The sequence below is a fragment of the Panthera tigris genome, chromosome B3 (genome assembly GCF_018350195.1).
Source record: "Panthera tigris isolate Pti1 chromosome B3, P.tigris_Pti1_mat1.1, whole genome shotgun sequence".
Classification (NCBI taxonomy): Eukaryota; Metazoa; Chordata; class Mammalia; order Carnivora; family Felidae; genus Panthera; species Panthera tigris.
The window spans coordinates 124574970-124601367 of record NC_056665.1 but is presented as its reverse complement, the minus strand read 5'-3'; the positions used below and the strand labels follow the sequence as shown (position 1 = coordinate 124601367).

At 35.4% G+C, this 26398-nt stretch overlaps 1 protein-coding gene across 15 annotated transcripts in view; it reads left to right on the top strand.

The window, feature by feature from the left end:
* CEP128 (centrosomal protein 128) overlaps window positions 1–26398 on the top strand; it is a 388434-nt gene that overhangs the window by 43787 nt on the left and 318249 nt on the right. For all 15 annotated transcript variants that reach the window (XR_006219018.1, XM_042990256.1, XM_042990257.1 and 12 more), the window contains one exon: window positions 16348–16464. Coding sequence is in view for 14 of the 15 variants with exons in the window: in XM_042990256.1 (XP_042846190.1) it covers window positions 16348–16464 (117 nt within the window). In the remaining variant the exon portion in view is untranslated. The remainder of the gene's footprint in view (window positions 1–16347; window positions 16465–26398) is intronic.

The following is a 26398-nucleotide window of genomic DNA, read 5'->3' as shown; positions in this document are numbered from 1 at the left end:
CTTTGGAAAAGTGTCTATTCATGTCTTCTGCCCATTTCTTCACTGGATTGTTTTTCAGGTGTTGAGTTTGTAAGTTCTTTATAGATTTTGGATACTAACCCTTTATCCGATATGTCATTTGCAAATATCTTCTCCCATTCTGTCGGTTGTCTCTTAGTTTTGTTGATTGTTTCCTTTGCATTGCAGAAGCTTTTTATCTTGATGAGGTTCCAGTAGTTCATTTTTGCTTTTATTTCCCTTGCCTTCGGAGATGTGTTGAGTAAGAAGTTGTTGCGGCTGAGGTCAAAAAGGTTGTTGCCTGTTTTCTCCTGTAGGGTTTTGATGGTTTCCTGTCTCATGTTTAGGTCTTTCATACATTTTGAGTTTATTTTAATGTATGGTGTAAGAAAGTGATCCACGTTCATTCTTCTGCATGTTGCTGTCCAGTTCTCTCAGTACTGTTTGCTAAAGAGACTGTCTTTTTTTCCATTAGATACTCTTTCCTGTTTTTTCAAAGATCAGTTGGCCACACATTTGTGGGTCCAATTCTGGGTTCTATTCCATTGGTCTATGTGTCTGTTTTTGTGCCAGTACCATACTGTCTTGATGATTACAGCTTCGTAGTAGAGGCTAAAGTCTGGGATGGTGATGCCTCCCATTTTGGTTTTCTTTTTCAACATTACTTTGGCTATTCGGAGTCTTTTGTGGTTCCATACAAATTTTAGGATTGTTTGTTTTGCTCTGAGAGGAATGCTGGTGCAATTTTGACTGGGATTGCATTGAGTGTGTAGATTGCTTTGGGTAGTATTGACATTTTAACAATATTTATTCTTCCAATCCATGAGCATGGAATGTTTTTCCATTTCTTTGTGTCTTCAAATTCTTTCATAAATTTTCTATAGTTTTCAGCATACAGATCTTTTACATCTTTGGTTAGGTTTATTCCTAGGTATTTTATGGTTTTGGGTGCAATTGTAGATGGGATTGATTCCCTGATACCTCTTTTTGTTGCTTCATTATTGGTGTATAGAAATGCAATTGATTTCTGTACATTGATTTTGTATCCTACAACTTTGCCAAATTCATGGATCAGTTCTAGCAGCTTTTTGATGGAATCTTTCAGGTTTTCCATGTAGAGTATCATGTCATCTGTGAAGAGTGAAAGTTTGACTTCTTCTTTGCCAGTTTGGATGCCTTTTATTTCATTTTGTTGTCTGATAGCTGAGGCTAGGACTTCCAACACTATGTTAAACAACAGTGGGGAGAGTAGACATCCCTGTCATGTTCCTGATCTTGGGAAAAGCTCTCAGTTTTTCCCCATTGAGGATGATATTAGCTGTCGGCTTTTCACATATGGCTTTTATGATGTTAAGGTATGTTCCTTCTATCCCGACTTTCTTGAGTTTTTATTAAGAAAGGATGCTGTATTTTGTCAAATGCTTTTTCTGCATCTATTGACAGGATCTATGACAGGATCATATGGTTCTTATCCTTTCTTTTGTTAATATGATGTATCACATTGATTGATTTGTGAATATGGAACCAGCCCTGCAATCCAGGAATGAATCCCACTCAACCATGGTGAATAATTCTTATACTGTTGAATTCGATTTGCTACTATCGTGTTGAGGATTTTTGCATCCATGTTCATCAGGGATATTGGCCTATAATTATCCTTTTTAGTGGAGTCTCTGTCTAGTTTGGGAATCAAGGTAATGCTGGCTTCATAGAATGAGTCTGGAAGCTTTCCTTCCATTTATTTATTTATTTGTGGATTTTTGGAACAGCTTGAGAAGGATAAGTCTTAACTCTGTTTTAAATGTCTGGTAGAATTCCCTGGGAAGCCATCTGGCCCAGAACTCTTATTTGTTGGGAGATTTTTGATAACTGATTCAATTTCTTTGCTGGTGATGTGTCTGTTCAAATTTTTTATTTCTTCTCATTTGAGTTTTGGTAGTGTATGGGTGTCTAGGAATTTGTCTATTTTGTCTAAGTTGTCCAGTTTGTTGGCATATAATTTTTTGTAGTATTCTCTAATAATTGTTTGTATTTCTGTGGTGTTGGTTGTGATCTCTTCTTTTTCATTTGTGATTTTATCTATTGGCGTTCTCTCTTTTCTTTTTGAGACGTCTGGCTAGGGGTTTATCAATTTTGTTAATTCTTTCAAAAAACCAGCTCGTAGATTTATTGATCTGTTCTGTTTTTTTGTTTTTTTGTTTTTTTGTTTTTTTTTTTTTTTTGAATTCTATATTGTTTATTTCTGCTCTAATCTTTATTATTTTTCTTCTTCTGGCTTTTTTTTTTTTGTCTGTTTTTTTTTTTGTTTGTTTTTTGTTTTTTGTTTTTTTTGCTGTTCTTTTTCTAGTTCCTTTAGGTGAATGATTAGGTTTTGTATTTGGGATTTTTCTTGTTACTTGAAGATAGGCCCAAATTGCCTCTTAGGACTGCCTTTGCTGCATCCCAAAGGGTTTGGACTGTCGTGTTTTCATTTTCATTTGCTTCCATATATTTTTAAATTTCTTTAATTGCCTGGTTGGCCCATTCATTCTTTAGTAGGATGTTCTTTAACCTTCATGCATTTGGAGGCTTTCCAGATTTTTCTTGTGGTTGATTTCAAGTTTCTGAAAATGTGTATCGTATGATCTCAATTCTTTTATATTTATTGGGGGCTGTTTTGTAATCCAATATGTGATCTCTCTTGGAGAATATTCCATGTACAGTGCATTCTTTTCCAGTGAGAAGAATGTGTATTCTGCTTTTGGATGAAAAGTTCTGAATATATCTGTCAAATCCATCTGGACAGTGGTCCAAGGCCATTGTTTCATTATTGATTTTCTTCCTAGATGATCTGTTCATTGCTATAGTAGAGTATTCAAGTCACCTGCAATTACTGTATTCTTATCAATAAGATTGCTTTGTTTGTGATTATTTGATTTATGTATTTGGGTGCTTTCATATGGGGGACATAAACATTTACAGTTGTTACTTCTTGATGGATAGACCCCGTAATTATGATATAATGCCTATCTTCATCTCGTTATAGCCTTTAGTTTAAAATCTAGTTTGTCTGATAGAAGTATGGCTACTCCAGTTTTCTTTTGACTTCCAGTAGCATGATAGATGGCTCTATATCCCCTCACTTGTAATCTGAAGGTGTCCTCAGGTCTAAAATGAATCTCTTGTAGACAGCATATAGATGGATCTTGTTTTTTTGTTTTTTTGGTTTTTTTTTTATCCATTCTGATATCCTATGTCTTGATTTGGGCATTTAGTCCATTTCCATTCAGACTGATTTTGAAAGATATGGATTTAGTGTCACTGTGTTATCTATAGGTTTCATGTTTGTGGTGATGTCTCTGGTCCTTTGTAGTCTTTGCAGCATTCCACTCACAGAGGCCCCCTTAGGATATCTTGTAGGGCTGGTTTAGTGGTCATGAACTCTTTCAGTTTTTGTTTGTCTGGGAGAGACTTTATCTCTCCTTCTATTCTGAATGACAGTCTTGCTGGATAAAGGATTCTTAGCTGCATATTTTTCCTATTCAGCACGTGGAATGTTTCCTGCCACTGCTTTCTGGCCTGCCAAGTTTCAGTAGACAGGTCTGCTACTATCCTTATGTATCTACCCCCTTTGTAGGTTAAGCCCGTTTGTCCCTCGCTGCTTTCAGAATTCTCTCTTTATCTTTTGTTTTATTATTTTTTTAATGTTTATATATTTTTGAAAGAGAGAGAGACAGAGTGTGAGCAGGTGAGGGACAGAGAGAAGGGAGACACAGAATCGTAGCAGACTCCAGGCTCTGAGTTGTCAGCACAGAGCCCGATGCGGGGCTCAAACTCACGAACTGCGAGATCATAACCTGAGCTGAAGTTGGATGCTTATCTGACTGAGCCATCCAGCCACCCAAGAATTCTCTCTTTATCTTTGTATTTTGCCAGTTTCACTGTGATATGCTGTGGTGAAGACCTTTTCTTGTTGAATCTGATGGCAGTTCTCTGTACCTCCTGGATTTGGATGTCTGCTTCCTTCCCCAGATTAGGGAAATTCTCAGCTATAATTTGTTCAAGTAAACCTTCTGCCTCTTTCTCTTCTTCTGGAACTCCTATGATACAGATATTACTACGTTTCATTGAATCACTTAATTTTCTAATTTTCCCCTTGTGGTCTAGTATTTTCTTATCTTTTTGTCAGCTTCATCATTTTCTGTATTTTATCTTCTGTTTCATTTATTGTCCCCTCTGCTTCCTCCATCCTTGCTGTCACTGCATCTAGTTTATTTTGCACCTCATTTACAACATTTCTTAATTCATTGTGACTGTATCTTATCTCCTTGATCTCTGCAGCAGTAGATTCTCTGCTGTCTTCTATGCTGTTTGCAAGCCCAGCTATTACTCTTATGACTGTTTTTCTAAATTCTTGATCAGATATATTGTTTATATTTGTTTTGAACAATCCTCTAGCTGTCATTTCTTCCTGGAATTTCTTTTGAGGAGAATTCTTTTGTCATGTTACCTAGTTTCCTGTCCTTTATATGTTTTAATAACTTGTTATGTGTCCTGTACCTGTGAGCACTACTATATTCAAAAAAGGTCATATACTGTCCTGGGACTGGCCCTTCAGGAGGTGTTTTTGGAGTGTGTTGCATGCTCTCTGTTGTGAGTCTGGTTGCTTTATCTCCCTATTCGTAGTGGTGGTTTGGACCTTCCACCAGGTGTGCTTTGATTTGTGCGTTGAAGAAACCCTGGAAAAAATTTAAAAAGGAGAGGGTGGTGGAAGAAGCCTTATCCCATACAAAGAGAGAAATGACAGGGGTTGGGAAAAAGAAAAGAAAAAAAAAAAGTGACCAGGCAGAAAATCAGAGAAACTATATGGCTTAATCCCGAGAGAGACAGGAAAATAGAGAAGAAGGAGATATGAAAGAGATGTAAAAAGAATAGATTAAAAATGTCTGCTTAAAGAAACCAACAATCAGAGAAGGGAAGAAATGAGAGGAAGAAAAGGAAGAAAAAATGTATATATAAAATAAGAATTGACCAAATATCAAATCAGAAAATGCAAAATTGGAGAACTGATACCTGATGGTGCCTTGGAACCAGTGGCTGCGTTGGTCTGGAGGAGGGGCTGTCTGGTTCCTTAGAGCCCATCCTGCTCCGGTAAATACACAGTTATCAGGCAGGGAGGGGTGGGGTTTGGTGTAGGTGGGTCTGGCCTCCACTGGGAGGCCGCTGTCCTGTTCCCTGAAGCCTCACCTTGTTGGTGATGGGGAGAAAAACGATGACAACCTAGTTTCTCCTCCCCAGACCAGGTGTCTCAAACCACTCTGTTCAGGCTGTCCTCACAGTGTTGCGTGGGCGTGAACCCGGTTTGTCCCGCTCCACTGTCTCCCGCGCCTCCCAGCGCTCTGCTGGGATTCAAACCCCCATGTCTTAAAGGATCCCGCTCTGCCCTGGTTCCAGGGTAGTATCATTCTGCCCAGCCAGCCAACAAAGGCCTCTGGCTGGCAGGTGCCTGCCGGGTCTTTTGTCCTTGGAATGGCTGTATACCTTCTTCCTACAGCATTCAAGGGAAGGAACTGCTCTCTCCTACTTTGCCTCTGAGCTCACTACCCAGCCAGGGGCTGGCTCTGCCTTCCCCCTAGACATACATAAAGGGTGGCAGGCTCCAATCTGCCAGTTGAGGAAGACTCACAACCCTGGATCATGTTAGAAATTGGTTCTTTCTCTGTTTTTTTCTGTTCCCCGGTCCATGGTTTTTCTCTTGTCCAGATACAGTCCTACACTTCCACAGCCTCTCTTTCTCTTCTTTTTGTCTCCACAGAAACGGATCCCTCCCCTCCTTGCCTCCCCACCTATTTTATCTTTCCCAATTCGCAGTCACACACCTTTGGCCTGACAAGTTGTCACCTGGGCCCCTGGAGATGTTTCTGTCACTCTAACCAGGATTCCTGGAATTCCAAGTCTTCTGGCCTCAATACTGCTGTGCTGATGGATGAGGGAAATTCAGGTCCCCCTACTTCTCTGCCGTGTTGACTCCTCTCTCTTAGAGTTAGTCTTTTTACTCTGTTCTTCAAGTTTATTTTGTGTAATTTTTACTCTGCATTTCTGCATACATTTTAGAATCAGCATGTGAAATTTTAAAAACCTGGGATCTTGATTAGATTTCATTGTGTCTATAGGTCAACTTAGCATTGAAATGTTTACAATGTGAGTTTTCCAGTTCATGAACATAGCAAATCCTTCCATTGCTATATTATAGTGTTTAATCTAGAGGTCTTATGTCTTATACATAATTTTTAAGATTTGCTTTTTGACTTTGATATTTTTATGACACTATAGAGTGTCACTTAATATTAAAAAAATTAACAATCTTTGTCTTTTATTTGGAGGATTTACCCTATTACATTTATGTAAATATTCATTTAATTTATATAAATCTACCATATTATGTTTCCTTTCAGTTGGTTTCACCTGTATTTTTTTTTTACATTTTTTTCTTGTGTCCTTTGGATTTATTAGTTTTCTTTAAAAAAATTTTTTTTTAAAGTTTATTTACTTTGAGAGAGAGAGAGAGAGAAAGCGTGAGTCAGGGAAGGGCAGAGAGAAAGGGAGAGAGAGAGAGAATCCCAAGCAGGCTCCACACTGCCAGTGCAGAGCTTGAACCCATGAACTGTGAGATCATAACCTGAGCTGAAGTCAAACATTTAACTGAGTGTGCCAGGCACCCCAAGTATTCATTTTAAAATTTTTTCCATATTTATTATCTTGGCTATTGTACCTTCTTTTGTTATATTTTCATGGTTAATATAGGTATTAAAACATTCACTCTTAATTTATCAAATCTTAATAAATATAAACTAGCACTTCAAGCTTTTTCCAGAAAATACAAGGATCTAAAGAACACCCTAACTCCTTTAACTTGTTTCCACTTTCATGTTCTTATTGTCAGTAATTTTCATTCTTTATATAATTGATCCACATAAGACATTACTATTAATGTTTTATACAGTAATATTTACTCTTTAGCAGTCTTCATTTCTTTCTCATTCCTTTTTGCATTTTGAGATTCCTTTTCTGCCCTAAGAACATAATTTGAAATTTCCTTTACAGTGAATATATACTTGAAAAAATCCAATATAGAATTTCATTTGGAGTGGGTTCTTTGGTGACAGACCATCTCTGTATTTGTCTGAAATGTCTTTACTTTCTTTGTTGAAAGAGATTTTCACTGGATATAAAATTTGAAATAGTCCTTTTCCTTTTTTCCCTTGTCTGTATTTTGAAGATATTTTATCATTTCTCAGTTCCATTGTTGCTGTTGACAAGTCAGCTGTGAGTCTTGTTGGTGCTTTTTTTTTTAATTTTAATTTTTTTTTTTTTACATTTATTTATTTTTTCAGAGACATAGAGAGACAGAGCACAAGTTGGGGAGGGGCAGAGAGAGAAGGAGACACAAAACCCAAAGCAGGCTCCCGGCTCTGAGCTATTAGCACAGAGCCCGATGCGGGGCTTGAACTCACAAACCGTGAGATCATGACCTAAGCCGAAGTCAGACACTTAACCCATTGAGGCTACCCAGGCGCCCCTTGTTGGTGCTTTTTTGATAGTCATATATATTTTTCTCCAATTTGATTTTGAGTTTTTCCTCTTACTCTTTGGTTTTCTGCAATTTTACTATAGTGAGCTTAGTTGTGTTCTTTTGATTTGTACCTATTCCCTTTGTTTCTTAGGTTCATTTTTATAAATTTTTATTCATTGTTTTCATTCTTTATTTTGAATATTTTCTTCTGAACTTTCATATAATTTCTCTTCAGCTTAACCAACTCTATTAATCCACTCACTGCTTATCATGTTTCACTTAGAATTTTCATTTCATCATTTTTAATTTTGTAGTTCTTTGCCAAAATCCTTAATCTATGTATCTTTCATAACTCCATTGTTAAGATCTTTTTTTTTTTTTAATTTTGTTAATGTTTATTTATTTTTGAGAGAGAGGGAGAGGCAGAGACAGCACAAGCAGGGAAGGGCAGAAAGAGAGAGGGAGACACAGAATTTGAAGCTGTCTCCAGTCTCCAAGCTGTCAGCACAGAGCCCAATGCGGGGCTCGAACTCACAAGCTATGAGATCATGACCTGAGCTGAAGTCAGAGGCTCAACTGACTGAGCCACCCAGGTGCCCCATCCATTGTCTAGATCTTCTAATGGTCTGTTTTTTTTCTGTTCTTTCTCATTTTTCTTGGATTTCGATCACAATTGTTTTTGTGTACTGTTTATTTTTGATCAGTTACTTTTGTTTGACAGAAAATACATTTCATTCTTATTTAAGAATGAATAATTTGATAATTATTGTGTATGAGAGGACATAATTACTTTTTGTTATAGACTAAGAGCTATAACAATCATGGATTTCCTTGTTATTTTTGCTGAGCTGATTCAGTGTTAAACTTCAGTGCTGGGGTTCAGCTGTTTCTGGTTCACCTTATTGCTAGTGGATAGCTCTTCAGGATTCTAGCCTAAAGGCTGGGTGTGGAGTGGGGGAAGTTCAACCAGGGATCTCCTTCCTTAGAAAGGTACCCAACTCCAGTTTTCCCCCCGTAACTCCACACATTGGTTAAAAACTCTATTTAGCTTCTAAGTGTCACAACTGCTTTTTCTGAAGCAGGCTGATATTTCAGGGAAAAAAGATGGACTAATCTCTCTTACTTTCTTTCTTCTCTTTCATGTTGGTCTCCTATGTCTTCTTTTTTAGCTTTCTAGTGCCTTAAAACTGATTTTTGTTTAAAATATTATTTCTAGTTTTTCAGGTTCTTTTAGTGGAAGGTTTGGTGTAAATTATCTGATCTGTCATTTTTGGAAATGAAACTCTCTGAATGTTTTCATATGTATCAGATTCTTTTACTATACTTGATATTTCTAATGCTATTTTTGCCAGGACTTGTTATTTTGCAGCTGTAGTATGAAGCTCCTTTTGCTTGGTACATAGGTGCGCAACTTGTGAGCATGCTTATACAAAGACTTTGCTCCAAACTCAGAAATCCTCAGTGTTCTGCTGAGGTTTTTTAGTTCTGAGTAAGCTGTGGACATTGTTTATTTGGGATAGTTTGAGTTTGGAGTTTGAAAGTACTGATTTGCATAGTGCACATCACATTTGTTAATGGTTCACCTTTCACTACTGACAAAGAATCCATAATGAAGAGTTATCACTTTATTTCTATTTCTTTCATATAGCAAATAAAACTAGTAAGAAGTCTCTACATGGTCAAGGGCATTAATGGGGATCTGACTTGTAATTACTGAGCTAAAAGTTAACAGTTGAATTTAAAAAAAGTCCAACTTCTTTCATACCATTATTACCATGTATCAAGATTTACTACACATCAGATAGACCTATGATTGCACAACTGGTGTCATACTTCACTAGCACTCAGCTCATTGGTGTAATTGGTGTGTATAATTCACCAGTTTACCCAGCTGTCCAGTGTGCCCAGCTTATCAGGGCATATCCTGTATATTGTTTAAACCTGGAAAATTACACACACTTAATTGTGCGCTGGTTGAATTGTTCACCTGCCAGTTCATCCCATCAAGTTGTGTTGCTACAGCTTGTTTTGTGTTTTCTATAATTTCCTTTCAAAGTAAGGGTTCACCTAAGTGAGGGCATCTCATACCTCATGTGGGTGTATGTAGTCCTGATTGAGAAACAATTTCCTAATGCAAAACTTAACAATAATGTTGAATTTTAGAAGGTCTTCTGAAGGCCACATGATGTTTGCTTCTAATTTGTACAAGGCTTAATATAGATTTTTGTGACTCACTTATTCCAATTGAAGTCAACATTTACACTTCATAACTGTTTGACATATTGTGTTGTATTTGTGAATTCATGATAGCATGCTGTCAGAGAACATGCAGTTTTGTTATTTGAATGTTAAACTTCACAACATCTGCAGCTGTTTCCCATCCAGATTTAAGTTCAAAATACAATTACCAAAGTGAGACATGTTCACTGTGGAAAACTTTAAAATACTGTACAAATATAGAAAGAAAAATGAATGCCTACCCTTATCTCCCACCAATTTCAGTTCTGTTGGTAACCATTGTTAATGACATTTATCGTGCATTGTTCTAAGGTTACAGTTGCTTATCGTGCATTTTCTCAGTAACTAAAATATATCTTAAAAGTTTACAGGACACAATTTTCTTTGAGAAGCAAAAAGTATTGGTTCCTATCACACATGCCAAGATCTGATTTGTTAATCCTTTGTGACTCATAGAATTTTGTTGGTTTAGTTTCTTTCTTTCATACTTCCCATTGGAAGGGAATAGTTATTAATTATAACATAATATTATGAAAAATATTTTCTGTTAAGACTTAATTTTGGTAATAATCAATATTGCATGGGCCTCATACCACAAGGAAATTTCAGCTTATTAGTTGTCTCCATTCTACCCATTTGAGTGTGATATGTGTATTTATTAAGTTTGATTATTCATGGAGTAAAAGTCTATTTTATTTTAGTTTTCTATAGGGCAGTAACTGTTGAAATTAAAAATGTACACGTGGATCCAGCTGTTTCTGCAAGAGTTGGTCATTAATTGAACTTTGAGAAATCTGTCGACACTGCATTTAGGATGACATGGTTATTGCATAGATTACAGCAGCAGAATATATAACAAGTATTTACTGAAATGGATTTTAAACCAGCAGATATTGTTCAGGATATGAGGAATCAACATACTGAAAAGCTAGAATACAATCCCATAAACAGAATGCTTTTGCTTCTTGTACCTTCTTCCATTAAATGCTAACATTAAAAGACATTCTAATTTGTATTTTATTATTTTGCTGTTTTTATAACAACAGATTTAGGGCTTTTTCAGATCTTAGTAATAAATTTAATTGATTCATATCAACTCTGATGTGTTACCTTTCCAAATTTTTTCTTGTGGTTGATTTTGAGTTTCATGGCATTGTGGTCTGAAAATATGGATGGTATGATCTCGATCTTTCTGTACTTCTTGAGGGCTGATTTGTGTCTCAGTATGTGTCTATTCTGGAGAACGTTCCATGTGCACTGGAGAAGAATGCATATTCTGCTGCTTTAGGATGAAATGTTCTGAATATATCTGTTAAGTCCATCTGGTCCAGTGTGTCATTCAAAGCCATTGTTTCCTTGTTGATTTTTTGACTAGATGATATGTTCATTGCTGTGAGCGGGGTGTTGAAGTTTGCTACTATTATGCTATTGCTATCAATGAGTTTCTTTATGTTTGTGATTGAGTTATATATTTGGGTGCTCGCACATCTGGTGCATAAATGCTTACAATTGTTAGGTCTCCTTGGTGGATAGACCCCTTGATTAGGATATAATGCCCTTCTGCATCTCTTGATACAGTCTTTATTTTAAAGTCTAGATTGTCTGATATAAGTATGGCTACTCCGGCTTTCTTTTGTTGACCATTAGTATGATAGATGGTTCTCCATCCCCTTACTTTCAATCTGAAGGTGTCTGTATGTCTAAAGTGGGTCTCTTGTAAACAGCATATAGATGGCTCTTGTTTTCTTAAATATTCTGTTACCCTGTGTCTTTTGATTGGAGCATTGAGTCCATTGATGTTTAGAGTGAGTACGGAAAGATATGAATTTATTGCCATTATGATGCTTGTAGAGTTGGAGTTTCTGGTGGTGTTCTCTGGTCCTTTCTAGTCTTTGTTGATTTTGGTATGTATGTATGTATGTATTTATTTATTAATATTTATTTATTTATTTATTTATTTTTTCATCTTTTTTCCCCTCAGAAAGTCCCCCTTAGAATTTCTTGCAGGGCTGGCTTAGTGGTCACAAACTCCTTTAATTTTTGTTTGTCTGGGAAACTTTTTATCTTTCCTTCTATTTTGGTTGACAGCCTTGCTGGATAGAGAATTCTTGGCTGCATATTTTTCTCATTCAGTACATTGAGTATATCCTGCCACTCCTTTCTGGCCTGCCATGTTTTTGTGGATAGGTCTGCTACAAACATGATCTGTCTTCCCTTGTAGGTTAAGGACTTTTTTCCCCTTGCTGCTTTCATGATTCTCTCCTTGCCTGAGTATTTTGTGAATTTGATTATGATATGACTTGTTGATGGTTGGTTTTTGTTGAATCTAATGGGGGTCCTCTGTGCTTCCTGGATTTTGATGTCTGTGTTTTTCCCCAGGTTAGGAAAGTTTTCTGCCATGATTTGCTTACATAACCCTTCTACCCCTATTTCTCTCTCTTCCCCTCTATGATTCTGATGTTGTTCCTTTTTAATGAGTCACTGATTTCTCTAATTCTTAAATTGTGCTCTTTTGCCTTTATCTCCCTTTTTTTCTGCTTCATTATTCTCCATAAGTTTGCCCTCTATATCACTGATTCTCTGTTCTGCCTCATCCATCCTTGCTGCTGCTGCATCCATCTGTGATTGCAGCTCAGTTATAGCATTTTTTATTTCATTGTGACCAGTTTTTACTTCTTTTATCTCTGCAGAAAGGGATTCTAATCTATTTTCAACTCCAGTTACTATTCTTATTATCATGATTCTAAACTCTGGTTCAGACATCTTGCTTGTATCTGCATTGGTTAAGTCCCTGGCTGTCATTTTGTCCTGCCGTTTCTTTTGGGGTGAATTCCTTCGTTTTGTCATTTTGAAGGGAGAAAAGGAATTAATGAGGTAGAAAAAATTAAAGTAAAAAAATTAAAATTAAAAAAATATTAAAATTAAAAACACACAAAAAGAATCGAATAAATGATGCTAGACCCTAGGTGTGTTTTGGTCTGGGTGTTGAAAGTGGCTTGATAGATTAGAGAAAAGGGGAAAGAAGAAAAAAAAAGGAAATCATTTGAAAATTTGAAAAAAATACACTGAAGTAGACTAAAATGAAATGATGGACGTAAACTAGAATTTGAAAAAATTTACACAAAAGTAAAAAATATAGTAACAAAATTAAAGAAAAATATTTTTAGTAAAAATGGAAAATAAAAGTGAATTCTTTCTCTTTCTGTATTCAAGAAAGAGAAAAGAAATGAAAAAAAAAAAAGTGAATAGATGGACCTGCTAACATGCTGAAATACGACTGAAATTACTTCATTTTGCCCTGGAAGTCAGACTATGAAGGGCTTTATAGTCCATAAACTAAGCAGGTGGTGAGATTTCTGTTCTTGAAGAGTGAGGTTGGCCCATTTGGGCGGGGCTGAGTTTAACCGCTCAGTTCTCCAGTAGATGGTGTTGCTAGCCTACTGGGGTGGATTGTTGTGGCACTTGTAAGTGCATATGTGCATGTGTGGGAGTGGTGAAAATGGGATCACCCAGCTACCCAGTCTCTAGTATTGGAACTCTCTTCTCCTTGATCAGTAATATCTCACCCGTCCTTTGTCTTCAGCTTTCATCCACTCCCTGCTTTTACACTGTCCGTGACTGAGCCCCAGGTTGTACCTCTCTCCCGAGTTTTGTCTCAGATGTGGCCATTTTCCCTGGCCCCTTACTTCTGAGGGACTGCAGCTTTGACCCGTTCTGCCCCTCTGCGGAGGGTCTCACCAAGCAATGGCTGAATGCTGGCCGCACCCAGGGAAATTCGCATTACTGTGCTGCTGATGAAGCCCATAGACTGCGGCCAAGTGCCCGCCCACCCCAGAAAAAGTTCATTAGATAGTGTAGCAGCAGCATTTCAGGGATTATGGAAAATCACAACACATATTTGGCACTAGTGTTCACCCTTAATGACCTTGTTCCAGGATCAGCGATGTTGCCGTTCTCTGTGGTCTGCTGGGCCCAGGTTGCCTCCCAGCCTCTAGCAAATGTCCTTCCAGCAGTGGAACTGCTTCTCCCCGTGTGGCTCAAGAACCTCCTGGACCCCACTCTTCTCCTGGGGATTTGCTGTTAACCAGAGCGCTGCCACGTATTGAGCTGCGGAGTTGCAGACGATCTGCGGTCCCCCTGTTTATAGTCTTAATGGAATTTAAACCCTCTCCTTTCTCTTTTCTCCCTTTTTAGTTCAGTCCCTGTGGCTGTTTCCAATTTTCCACTTTCTCTCCAGCTGCTTTTGTGGGGGGTGTTTGTCCTGTATTCTCCCCACCGTCTCTGTTGTCTCTCCACACTCAAAAGCACCTCTCTGCCCTCTGCGGTTTCTCTCTCCTCAAGTTCACTTCTCTGCACTGCGTACCTTCTGACTTCTGTGGTTCAGGTTGTGCATATTGTTGTGTTAATCCTCAGATTACTTTTCTAGGTGTGCAGGATGGTTTAGTGTTGGTCTGAGTGTATTTCATGGATGCGAGACACAAAAAACTTCCATGCTGTTCGTTCATCTTGGCTCCCTCTACATTCATTGCTTTAGAACTCTTTTTATCTTGTAAAACAAACTATACCCATTAAGTGACAACCCCCCAAACTCCCGTTTTCTAGTCCCTGGACGTCACCTTTCTACTTTCTGTCTGTTATGAATTTCACTACTCCAGGTACCTCATATAAGTGGAGTGATACAGTATTTATCTATTTGTGACTGGCTTATTTCACTTATCATAATGTCTCCAAGGTTTATTGATGTTGTAGCATGTGTAAGAATTTTATTCCTTTTTAAGACTTAATAATATTCCATTGTATTGTGTAAATCACATTTGGTTGATCTATTTATCTGTCAGGGGACACTTGGGTTGCTTCCATCTTTTGGCTATTGTGAATAATGCTGCTTATGAACATGGGTCTACAAATAACTCTTTAAGACCCCGCTTTCTATTCTTTTGAGTGTATATCTAGAAATAGAACTGCTGGTAACTCTATTTTTATTTTTTAAGGAAGCAACTTACTGTTTTCCATAGGATCTGTACAATTTTATACTCCCACTAACAGTGTACCAGGGTTCCAGTTTCTCTCCAACACCTGTTATTTTCTGGTTTTTTTTGTTTTTTTTTTAATTTTGTTGTTCTGTTTTTTTGGATAGCCATCCTAATAAGTGTGAGATGGTTCTGTATTGTTTATTTTCTGATGAATGTTGCTATTAGTTACTTTTTACATTCATAGTGAATATAAAAGTATTTCAATTTTGTAAAAATTGCATGAATTAACCTTTTGTTTTTTTAGTATTTCTCCAATATTGTTTTCTGCTACAGTAGGTACTGCATTTATTTCAGATGCAGTAGTAAATTGTTAATTGGGACAAGGTTGATTACTAGGATAAATGAAAAGCTTAAAGCTAAAGGATGTTTTGAGTTTTTAGTAAAGCACTGTGAATATCACAGTAAATATCTTAGTTGTTTTTAAGCAGTAGAAATTGGAAACCCAAGAATGATCATTATTAGTAAATAGTAACTGCTAAATTTTTTGATAGGATATTTTTGTTCAGTGTTTATTGACAGATTAAACTTATATTGACCAATGTCTTTTTAAAAACCAACTTGATTTGAGCTATAATTTATCATAAAATTAATCTGCTTTATGTGTACAGTTCAGTGATTTTTAGTAAATGTACTGAGTTGTGCGACCATCACCGTAATCCAGTTTACAACATTTCCATTGTCCCAGTAAGATTCCTTGTGACCAAGACCCTCCTGGCTATATAGAATTGTTGGCAAAAGATTTCTTATAATGAGGCTGTATTTATTGCTTCTCTTAAATGAATCCAAATGTTTTCTATCCCTTGTATCCTGCTTCACCAAATATACATTGTCAAATAGGTAAATTTTATTTAGGGGTCTATATAATGATACACATGAAATGTGTTTGAATTTGTACAACTTTTAGCAAGGAAAATCTTGCATCAGAGAAAGAAATTTTTTCATATTTATTTTAGAGGGTCCCAATTAAACATTTTTCTGTTTGACTTTAGTTTTTGATCTTTTACAGCTGGTTTATTTTCAGTAGATCACAGTAGAAAAGATTGACAAGCTCATGAAAAACGCTTTTAATTATTTGCTGCTCATAGACATCAAAACCTTTCTAGGCAGGTCATGTTTATAGATAATTAAAATGAAAAAGAACTAAATAGATCAGTTTATCATTAATAGAGTAATAAATGCAGTTGTTGGCAAACTTGGCATTTTCCTTCTAATTCACCAGAGGGCACTCTTTTCTAGTCTATTTTAACTCTGATCTTCTGATTATTGTATTATACTTTGAAAGATTTAAGTCCTTCATTGGGTTCCAGGTGTGGATTATTTGGAGACTAATGATTGTTTTCTTCTGTAACATTCAGTCAGTTTTTTTGTGATCTGCTTTATAATAAGCATCGTTAAAAAGGGCACTATAAACAAGCTATTCTTAAATGCTATATAGGCAGTAGTGTATGCGGCATGAAATATCTCTCCAATGTTGTCTTTTATTGCCTACCAGCTCTCATCTCACTGTTTCTGTCTGTTGATGTTAAGGTTTCAGATCGGGTGGAACAACGGCTTCAGGAAATAGAGAGAGAGATGCGCACAGAAAGGGAGCTGGTGGAAAGACGGCAGGATCAACTGGGACTTATTTCTTTGCAGCTACAGGAGGTTTGTAAAAAAAATACCTTCTCAGAGAGTAAATCTTAAGCTTGATAATTACTTAGCTGCTGTTAAAATGATTAGAGTTCCTTGGTTGTTGCATGTGGCAGTATATTTCATTCCATATGAGAAATATAGCATATAGTTTGCATAGTTCAGTGTGAAGAAGACAGCCCTACCTGGTTCAAACCCAAAGTCTGCTGCTTGCTAGCTTTGTGACCTTGAGCAAGTTCCTTAGTTTGTCTGGGCTCATTTTCTCTGTGGAAAGTGGAAATAATAATAGTTTTTACTTAATCAGGTTTTTACCTAATGTAGTGTCTGGCATGTATTCAAAATGTTAACTGAAAGTATTATTATTCTGATAAATTTTCTTTGGCATGAACTAGACCAGGGGTCAGCAAACTATGGCCAATGGGTCAAATGTGGCCCACTGCATATTTTTGTAAATAAAGTTTTATTGGAACAAGCTGTTCCATTCTTACTATTTGCGGAAGGTGGTGTTTATTTTGTTCTGTTTTTATTTTAAAACACCGTGGCAGCATTGAAGAGTTGTAAAAGAAACCATCTGACCCACAAAGGCTGAAGTATTGACTGTCTGGTCCATTTATAAAAGTTTGCCAACCCCTAGACTGGACTATGGTCAAACCATTTCCAAATTGAGATCACTTACCTTTCAGGTATCTTTTGAAATTTCAGACTTATGAGGGCATTGAAAAAATTACAACAAAGGACTTCTGTATACTCGTTACCTAGATTCTCCCAATATTCACGTTTTACCTGAATAAATTCACATTTTACTTGTTTTATCATTACATATGTATGTATGTTATAATAATCATAATCATGTAAAATAATTATTTTTATTAGATACGATTTTTTTGAGCTGGTTGCAGACACGATGTAAATACTTACATAGCTAAATAATAAGGTGTGTACATTCTCTTCCATAATCACAGGAAATTAACTTTGGATCAATACTATGATATAATCTATAGTTTTTTTTTTTTTTTTTTTAATAACCTATAGTTTTTATTCAAATTTTGCTACTAACGTCCTTTTCTGGTCCAGGGTACAATACAGGGTCACATATGGCATGTGACCATCATGTCTCTTTAGTCTCCTTTGATCTGGAACAGTTTTTTCAATTTTTCTTTTTTGTCATGACTGTGACAACTTTGCAGAGTACTGGCCAGTTATTTTGTAGAATGCCTTTCTTTTTGGTTTTTTGATGTTGCCTCATGACTAAATTCAGGTTATGTACTTTTGGCAGGAAATCCAGAGAATTGGTATTTCACTTTTCCCAGGATATCTTACTAGGAGGCATGTAATGTCCATTTGTCCCATTACCAGTAAAAATGGAACATTTGGTTGAGGTGTTATCTGCCAGGTTTCTTCACTGTAAATTTTACTATTAGGCCTTTTTAATTATTTATTTTATGGAGAGATTCTTAGAAACTTAGAAATAGCTTATATCTTATCATATTTTTACCCACAGATGTTAACATTTATTAATATTCTCTCTTGAAACAGTTAAAACTCCTAAGTGATGCTAAATGGTGATTTTTTTTTTTTTTTACACATTGCATCATTTTTTCTACATTTATGAATTGGATTCCTACTGTGTGGAAGGGCTTTGCTTTTTCTCTTAATGTTGGTGTAGATTTGTGAATTCTCACTATATTACATTGATGATGTTTTATTACTCTCATTGTAGAAAATTAATTTGTTGAAATTCCCTTTAAATGTGTCTTAGATCTATACATAAAGTATAAAAAATTAAAACAAGAAAACTTAAAAATTAAAATGATTTCTTTCTTCTTTACAGAATGGTTTTCTCTAAAAATGGTGTTCTACAAATGCACTTATGTGTGCATGAACATCACTAACCCTTATAAATTGATGTATTAAAATTTTTTCCTAAGTATTAGGAGACACTGCCAATTGAAAATTAGGAGCAAAAAGTGCAACCTTAAATTATAATGTAAGCTGACAGAAAAATCTACTTTTGTTTTCTAAAGTTCCGTTTTTCTCCGTTTCACAAAAGGAGGCATACCCTTGTTAGTTGGTAATTACTTTGAAGAGGATACTTTGTTGAATAATTAGATACAGCATGTGGGTAGCCTTTTTTTTAAAACCTTGATTTTTATACATTTGTTCTCAAAGCAAATTGCATCTGGTGAGCTTAAGAATAGTACTGAAGAGACAATTGTTCTTTTTTACAAGAGAAAATTAGAGAAATTTTCTGTACTTATTTTCCTCTTTCTTTGCAGAATGCACAAAATTACAAAGAAAGAAGGAGAGGAAGATTGCTTCCCACCCCTATTCTTGAGAAACCAGAGCCTGAATATTTGCATTGTAATTGTCAATTTGACTAAAAGCTTGGGTTGTGATTTGGAATTCCATCTCTGACAATACAATAGAGGATCACTATTGATGAGAAATGTTTAATTTCATATTTTGTCACTTTAAGTGGTGACCTATATGCTTTTAAAAGGTGGTTTTGGATTAAACAGTGCAGTGGAAGCTGGAAAGGATTAATTTAGGCTGATACGTTTTCCTACTCCCAAGTTAAGTGGCTTAGGCTGTTCTGGAAAGGTCATGTTTAAGGAGAGGAAACACTTTGCTTTTTGTTCAATATTAAAAAACACTTTTGCAAATACCTGTACTGTACGATCATAGTAATTGATATATTTTGTTTCTGGCTGTGGTGAGAAAATGAAAGTATAGGTGAGTAAGGAGGCCTGATTTTAGCCACTGTGCTCTTCTGCCTCCTTAAAATGTATAATTCAATCTTGGTGAATATTATGACATTTAAAAATTGTTAAGAGATTAGGAGTATTCATTAAAAATTCCAGGATGTCAGAGATTTCTAGGTATAATGTCATATTACAGCGAGGCAATATGTAGTTTTGGTTAAAACCTGCTTCTTTTTAGTGATCTAATGAGGTCCTTAGAACTTTATTCCCATTTAATGGAAAACACAGTAGTAATCATTGGAAATAGATTGAGAACGGCACTCTCCTCTTCTTGTTTAGAGGTCTTAAGAAGGAATTGTTCACTTTTTAATGTGTATGTGTGTTTTTCCCCCTCCTGGTCTAAGCATGTGAGCTGTGGACACTCTGGAATCTATTCCCTTTATTAAGTGTCAGCTAGTCATGTGCTACTGATGTCATATGAATATCAGTTTTTCTTAACTTGGTAAGGACCTTCACTGGCCTTCAGACTTCGTATTTTAAACCATGTTGTTTTGGGATCTCAGTAGAGGCCTTTTTAGAGAGGTGAATATTTCATAGTGTGCAGTAAATATTCTTTTTATATATCTTTTTAAAATTTTGAATGGTTATTCTAGTACTCTGAACTTCTATTAATAAAGTTCAAATATTGTTAAGCCTATAACCCTCAGTCTTTCCTTGTTAAACCAGTATGCAAACAATAAAATATTTGTTTAATGTTTATGATATTACAAACTCTTAGTAAGCTAACTTTGATTAGTTAAATATAGTGGAGGGGGGTTGGCATGGTGAGTGTTAGGGTCACAAATGAGGTCTTTAGAAGTAAGCTCAAGTCAAAGCTTTTTCTTTTTTGCAGGCCCCAAAATAACATAAGATCCTAGATAAAATTTCTAACTCTTGGCTATGGCATCTTGGGAATTCCTGACTTGTTTTTTTTTTTTTTTTCTCCTAGCTGTTTCTTGTAAATTGAATGTTATTTCTCCATCTTCATTTGAATTACTTAAAACAAAATACATGAGACAAATGCTGGGTGCATATTTGTAAATGCTTCTCAGATCATTTCATAGAATATTAAAGTGCTAGCTCTCCCACTTACCCCACCAGTAATATTCCATGCTTGCTGATGATCTTGGGGGAATCAGGTGCCTCAAGGTTTAAAGGTGCTTTGTGGAGAAGCCTGTGGGGGAAGGTAAAGGATGGAATCTTAATTGAAGATGGTGAAGATTAGTGGGGAATTGTTAGTGTAAGATGGGAGTCCAGCTCAGTGGTTTTTCAGTCTGTCTGTCTATGGGAAACCAGATTATGTGAGCCTCATCAGTAACATTAAAGTCATGTACAGAAAAATTAAAGTGATTGATAGATTTTTTTTCAATATTTTTCTTCATCTTTTGGCATTCGTACCAATTGTGAAAAACCTAATGAAGAAATAGCTGTTTGTTCCTTCCCAGAAATGTCGTTGTGGCTCCAGAGATGCTGAGTAATATGGATACTTCACCTAAGAAAAGCCTTGGGTACAGTTTATAAATGTATTTAGTTTGGACTCATTAAGGGAGAAGCTTCTAAGGAAGCCAAGAATGTTTTCTTAATGTCCTTTTAATAGCTTTAGCATCTCCCTTGAGACTTCTGTGTCAATTCAGAGGAGAACCTAGTCAGGCAAATGTTCTAACATGCCCCTCATTAACCCTTTCCTTTCAAGGCTCCCCTACTCCGGTTTGGAGCCACAGGGGCCTTTCTAAGGCTGGTTGATTTTGAACTCCCCTTCACTTATCTTTCTAGGGCTGAATTGCATAACTTTTGCATGGCACTTTATCCTCTCATGTTGCCATAGTCTGTGCCCCCACATTTTCACATGTTTATTTCTTAGTACACACTTCCCTTACCCCATTAATGTTATTAGATGCCTTTTATATAAATGTCGGTTAAATCATCCTGACTTTGACCATCCCAGTAGCCTTCTTGGGCTTTGAGAAAGACCAGTAGAATTTACAAGCAAACGGGAATGTAAAATACAAGTTCCGTGGAAAGCTCAGAAGATGTACCGTATTTTCCCAGTCCCTGGGACATGAGTTCTAGAATGCAGTCCTTTTCAGGCCCAGGTGACCAGGGGGGGATGTGGTAAGCAGAGAATAACACAGTAAGGGTGACATTTGGGGCCTTCAGACTGCCAAGGGCCTGAGAGCACTGAGTATCACAAAAGCACAACTACACGTGTGCTATTCTGTAGGAAAATGTGTGTAGCTGGGGGAAATTCAAAAATTCTTGCTCTAGTGTGTATTCTTTATGGAGTGGAGCTGTTTGTGTGGGATAAATCTGAGCCTTATTTTAAGCCATGGTTTTTATTCAATAAACCCAGATCCCATCAACTATTTTTCTCCTTTTACAGACATGGCTTTTTTCTCCTCACTATTCAGCTTCTAGTGATATATTTCACATGAGGTTTTTTTGTCTCAGGTCATTACTAATTACTATTTCTATTACTATTTTTATTAAATATTAAACATTTATTAACATATTTATCAAATATTTTATTAGTATTTTGTATAAATATGTTATTAAATATGGAAAGTAACCACATTTAATAAATGTATAACTGATGTGATCATATCATAAATGCTCATGCATTCTTTTTAATGTAGCTTTATTTATTTGTTTGGCTCATTCCCCTATCTCTTATGTGTTCTCTCGTTATCAACCATTAATCCTACTCACTAAGAAAAAGGAACCAGTGTAAACATGTGGAAGAGATCCCTTTATATTTTCCCTAATTATTGCTCTTAATTGTCCTAGACAGACATCTGTGGACCATATTACACCTTTGCATGTATAGGATTTTTTGTATATTTTATCTTGATAAAATGGGATCACATTATATATATGTACATTCTGCATTTTGCTTTTTCCTCCCACCAATACTTCCTGGAAATTCCTTGAACTAGCTGATGTGGTTCAAACTTAATCTTTTATTACCACGGTTGGATTTTTATCATAATAGAGGTTATAAGATTATTTTTTCAGAAGGTTCCAACCTTTTACATTTCTGTTCATGAAATGGTTGAGAATGGCCCTTTTCTCTCCATTCTCTTTAATATTTGCCAGGCTCCTGGGTATAAAGCATTAACTCATTTTTATGTTTATTTGCATTTCCCTATTAGTGAACTTGAACATCTTTTCACATATTTGTCAGCAGTTTGCATTTGTGCCCATACAGATAGCTTGCTTATCACTGCTCATTTGGAAATACTGGATTACTTGTGTTTTCCCTCAGGAATTTTACTTTTTTAATGACAGGAGGAAGGAATCTGTGTTGTTTTTTATGTGACTAATGAGTTGCCTCAACATCATTTTTGAATAATTTGTTCTTTCCCCTCTGATTTAAATGCTACTTCTGTTATATATCTAGTTTCCCATGGTGTCTGTCTGGTTCTATATACTTTTGTATTGATCTGTTTGTCTATCCCCGAACTGATAGCATTTTGTCTTCATTATTATAGCTTTCATTATATCTTGGTAAATGATAATGAAAATCTCTTGTCATGTTCCATGAAAAATACTGCTGGCATTTTGATTGTAATTGCACTGAATATATAGATTAATTTGGAGAGGTATTTTCTAATGTTCTTCAGTAATGTTTTATAATTTTATAGAAAGGTCTTATACATTTTTGTTAGAGTTATTCCCAGGTATCTTAGGGTTTTCCTTTCTATTGTGAATGGAATATTTTCTTTTATTGCATCTCTGATTGGTTATTTAGAATATGTAGGAGTACAGTTGGTTTTATATGTGGCTTTTGTATGCAATGCTTTTGCTTAATGATCTTATTTTCTAATTTGTTAGCAACCTTCATGTATTACTATCATGTACTATATTTTGTGTAGATAATCATATATAAAATGGAAGGCAGTTTAGTCTCTAACTTTATTATTCATTTTTTTTTTTTTGTCATTGCTTTATTGCACTGGCTAGAAACTCAAGTGCAATATTGAATAGAAACAAAGATAGCAAGAATTTTTGCTTTGTTCCTATTTTTATAGGAATGCTTCCAAAGTGTTAAAGTGTTTCATATTGTTTGCTTCTGTTTTTTTTTTTTTTCAGTGCTGTCCTTTATCAGATTAAGAACATTGCCTTCTATTCATAGGTTTTCAAGAAGTTTTTTGTTTGTTTGTTTCTTTCTTAAAAATCATAATGTGTTGTGGAATTTATTAAATACTCTTGCTGCTTGCTGTATTTCTCTTTTGATATTGAAATGTGAATGTTACCAATGAATTTTGACCCCTCCTTGCACTTGTTTATTTGGTCAAAATGTGTTGATTCTTATACATTGCTGAGTTAATTTGCTAGCATTTTCTTAGGATTTTTATCTTTATGTTTATGATTGAGGGCTTATAATTTTCTTTGTACTTGTCTTCTTGGATTTGGAAGCAAGGTTACATTAACCTCATAAAATGAATTTGGTAGATTCCTTCTTTTTCTATTTCCTGGCTCTGTTTAAGAGAGAGATTGTCTATTTCTTGAATGTTTGTTAAAACTCACCCATAAAACCATTTATACTCGTTATTTTTTTGGTTGCCTGAGGTTTTCAATTTCTTCCTTTCTATTTCTTCCTTTCCCTTTCTTCCTTTCCCTTTCTTCTTTCTTTCTTTCTTTCTTTCTTTCTTTCTTTCTTTCTTTCTTTCTTTCTTTCTTTCTTTCTTTCTTGGTTTATATAGCCTTTTTACTTGTTAAGTCAGTTTGGTAATTCATGATTTTATATGTTATCCATTTTGTCTGTATTTTGAAATTAATTTTAAAAAGCAATCATAGGGGGCACCTGGGTGGCTCAGTCAGTTAAGTGTCTAACCCTTCGTTTTGGCTCAGGTCATGAGTTTGAGCACTGAGTTGGGCTGTATACTGACTGTGGAGCCTGCTAGAGATTCATATTCTCTCTCTCTCTCTCTCTCTCTCTCTCTCACTCTCTCTCTCACTCTGCCCCTCCCCAGCTCCCACATGGACTCTCTTTCTCTCTCTCAAAATAAATAAACTTAAAAAAAAAAAAGCAATCATAGCTCTGATTTATTATTTTTAAATCTTTCTCTGAAGCTGTTACTCTTTTGCTTTAGTGTTATTTAGTTTTTCCTTTTTCATTATTAGTCTTGCTAGATATATGATTATTAGTTTTCATTTTGACTAGCTTTATTACTCCATCACTTCTGTTTTAACTCTATTACTTTTTTCAAACTTTTTTGTTTAATTTTTTAGGATAATTGTTTCATTTTTTAGACTTGCAAGTTAAAAACATTAGTTGATCTGGTTTTCAAAATTAATACTGAAAATTCAAGAAATTACCATATGTTTTGATATGCTGTTCTTTTTTTGTTTTTGTTTTCGATGGCTGGATTAGTCAGTTTACACTTATGATTAATTGATGCATTTGGAATTTTTTTTTAATCATTTTATGTTTTTTTAAAACATATTTCTTTCCTTTCCTTTCCTTTCCTTTCCTTTTCCTCCCCCTTCTTTTTTGTTTGGTACTGGATTGAAATGTATATTCATTCTAATACTTCTGGCTCTAAAGCTGTAGATTATATTTCTATTTTTTAGATGGTTATTCTCAAATTTTAAACATTACATCTATAACTACAAATTATTCTAAGAAATCTGTGCTCTAAGCATAGTGATGTCCTCTCAGTGTCTTATCAGAACATTTTTCTTCTGACCCTCAGCAAACTTCTCTCTTCTCATCCTTAAGGTTTCATTGTTGTCTCCTCTTCAGGAGGCTCTGTTCCCTCCCTCCCTCTCTTTTCTAAAAAAAGCTCTTTTCTGCCCCAGTTTTTTTTCTTTTTTATCAAATTACTTGAGCTTTTCATAGCACTTAAAAACCGCCTGTAGTTGTATATTTGTTTACTTATATTATGGCATGTCTCCACCACTAAAACGGGAACTCTGTTAGCAGGAACTTTGTCCATCACGCCTGCTTTCCGGGGCATGTAGTGCTGTGTGTTTCCCACAGCAGTCATTCCGTGAGTACTTGTTGAAGGGATGACCGTTGTTTTCACACAGGAGTGACCGTTTAGCTATATGTAGCACACTTGGTTAAAAAAAACTTTTTTTTTCCTTTCAAACTTTTTCCCACTGCTCTTATTTCTGCAGAGAACAAAGTAAATGCTAACAGATTTTAACTTCTTTGAAGTTGAATATATAATAGTCTAAGTGATTTAATTGAAATCTCACAAACATTCTTCAAGAATTCAGACCATCACAATTAAATTCTCACTTTTTAGAGTATGTTGATATGGTGGTTTACTGTTTTTCAAATTGTGTTGAGAACTTAGAACAGCTAGGTTACTGGTTTCTTAATGTAAAACCGACAAAATTAGAAAAAAAAATTAGACTAGAACTGCTCAGATACATGAATTCTGAAATTAAGACTTTAAAATATTAGTTACAGATTTCTGAAACAGTGTTGATTTGGCTGTGTGGATATGAATGAACTGATTCTTCATGGAGTTGTTCCAATTTGGGGTCAGTACCAGAGGCTGATTGGCTTTGATTTGGGAACATAGCAAATAATGGACAGAAAAGAGATACATTATTTTTCTTTTTAATTTTCAGAACTTTTGAAAGTTCTTTCAGTATAGGTTTTTCACATAATTTACACTAAATGTTTCAAATGTAGATGATAAAAGTCTTAGGAAGATACTCAAAAATAGGAAATTACTGCATGTTTTTGACCACTAGTCGTCAGTATTGAACCATCAATTGTGACCAAGCAGGCATCCTTCGTTAAAGTTGCTAAACTTTCTTGGAAAATGATTATAATACATGTATCTCTACTATTAGGACTCCCTGAAAGTATACTTGGCACAGACAGTACAACTGAAAAATAATGTAATTATTTAACTTTTGTTATTTGAAAATTTACATTTGAAACAGTGTTGCTTTTTACTGTTGAAAAATAAAATATGACGCATTGAGTATTATATATTAAGACATCTGTTAAATTTACCACTAAAACTATCATTTCTATGCCTTTTGTTGGAGTTTCTTTCATGCTTCCCATTTAGGGTTACAGTTTTTCCCTCTCTCACTCCGTCCCTATGTGGAAAAAGTCTTTTTACTTCTAGTAAAACAATGAGAGACTGTAATTTGATATGAGTTATTCCACTAGAATCATGTATTCTCGTGCCCTTTTCCATGGTTCATGTATCTAATATATATAGAAATGTGCCAAAGAT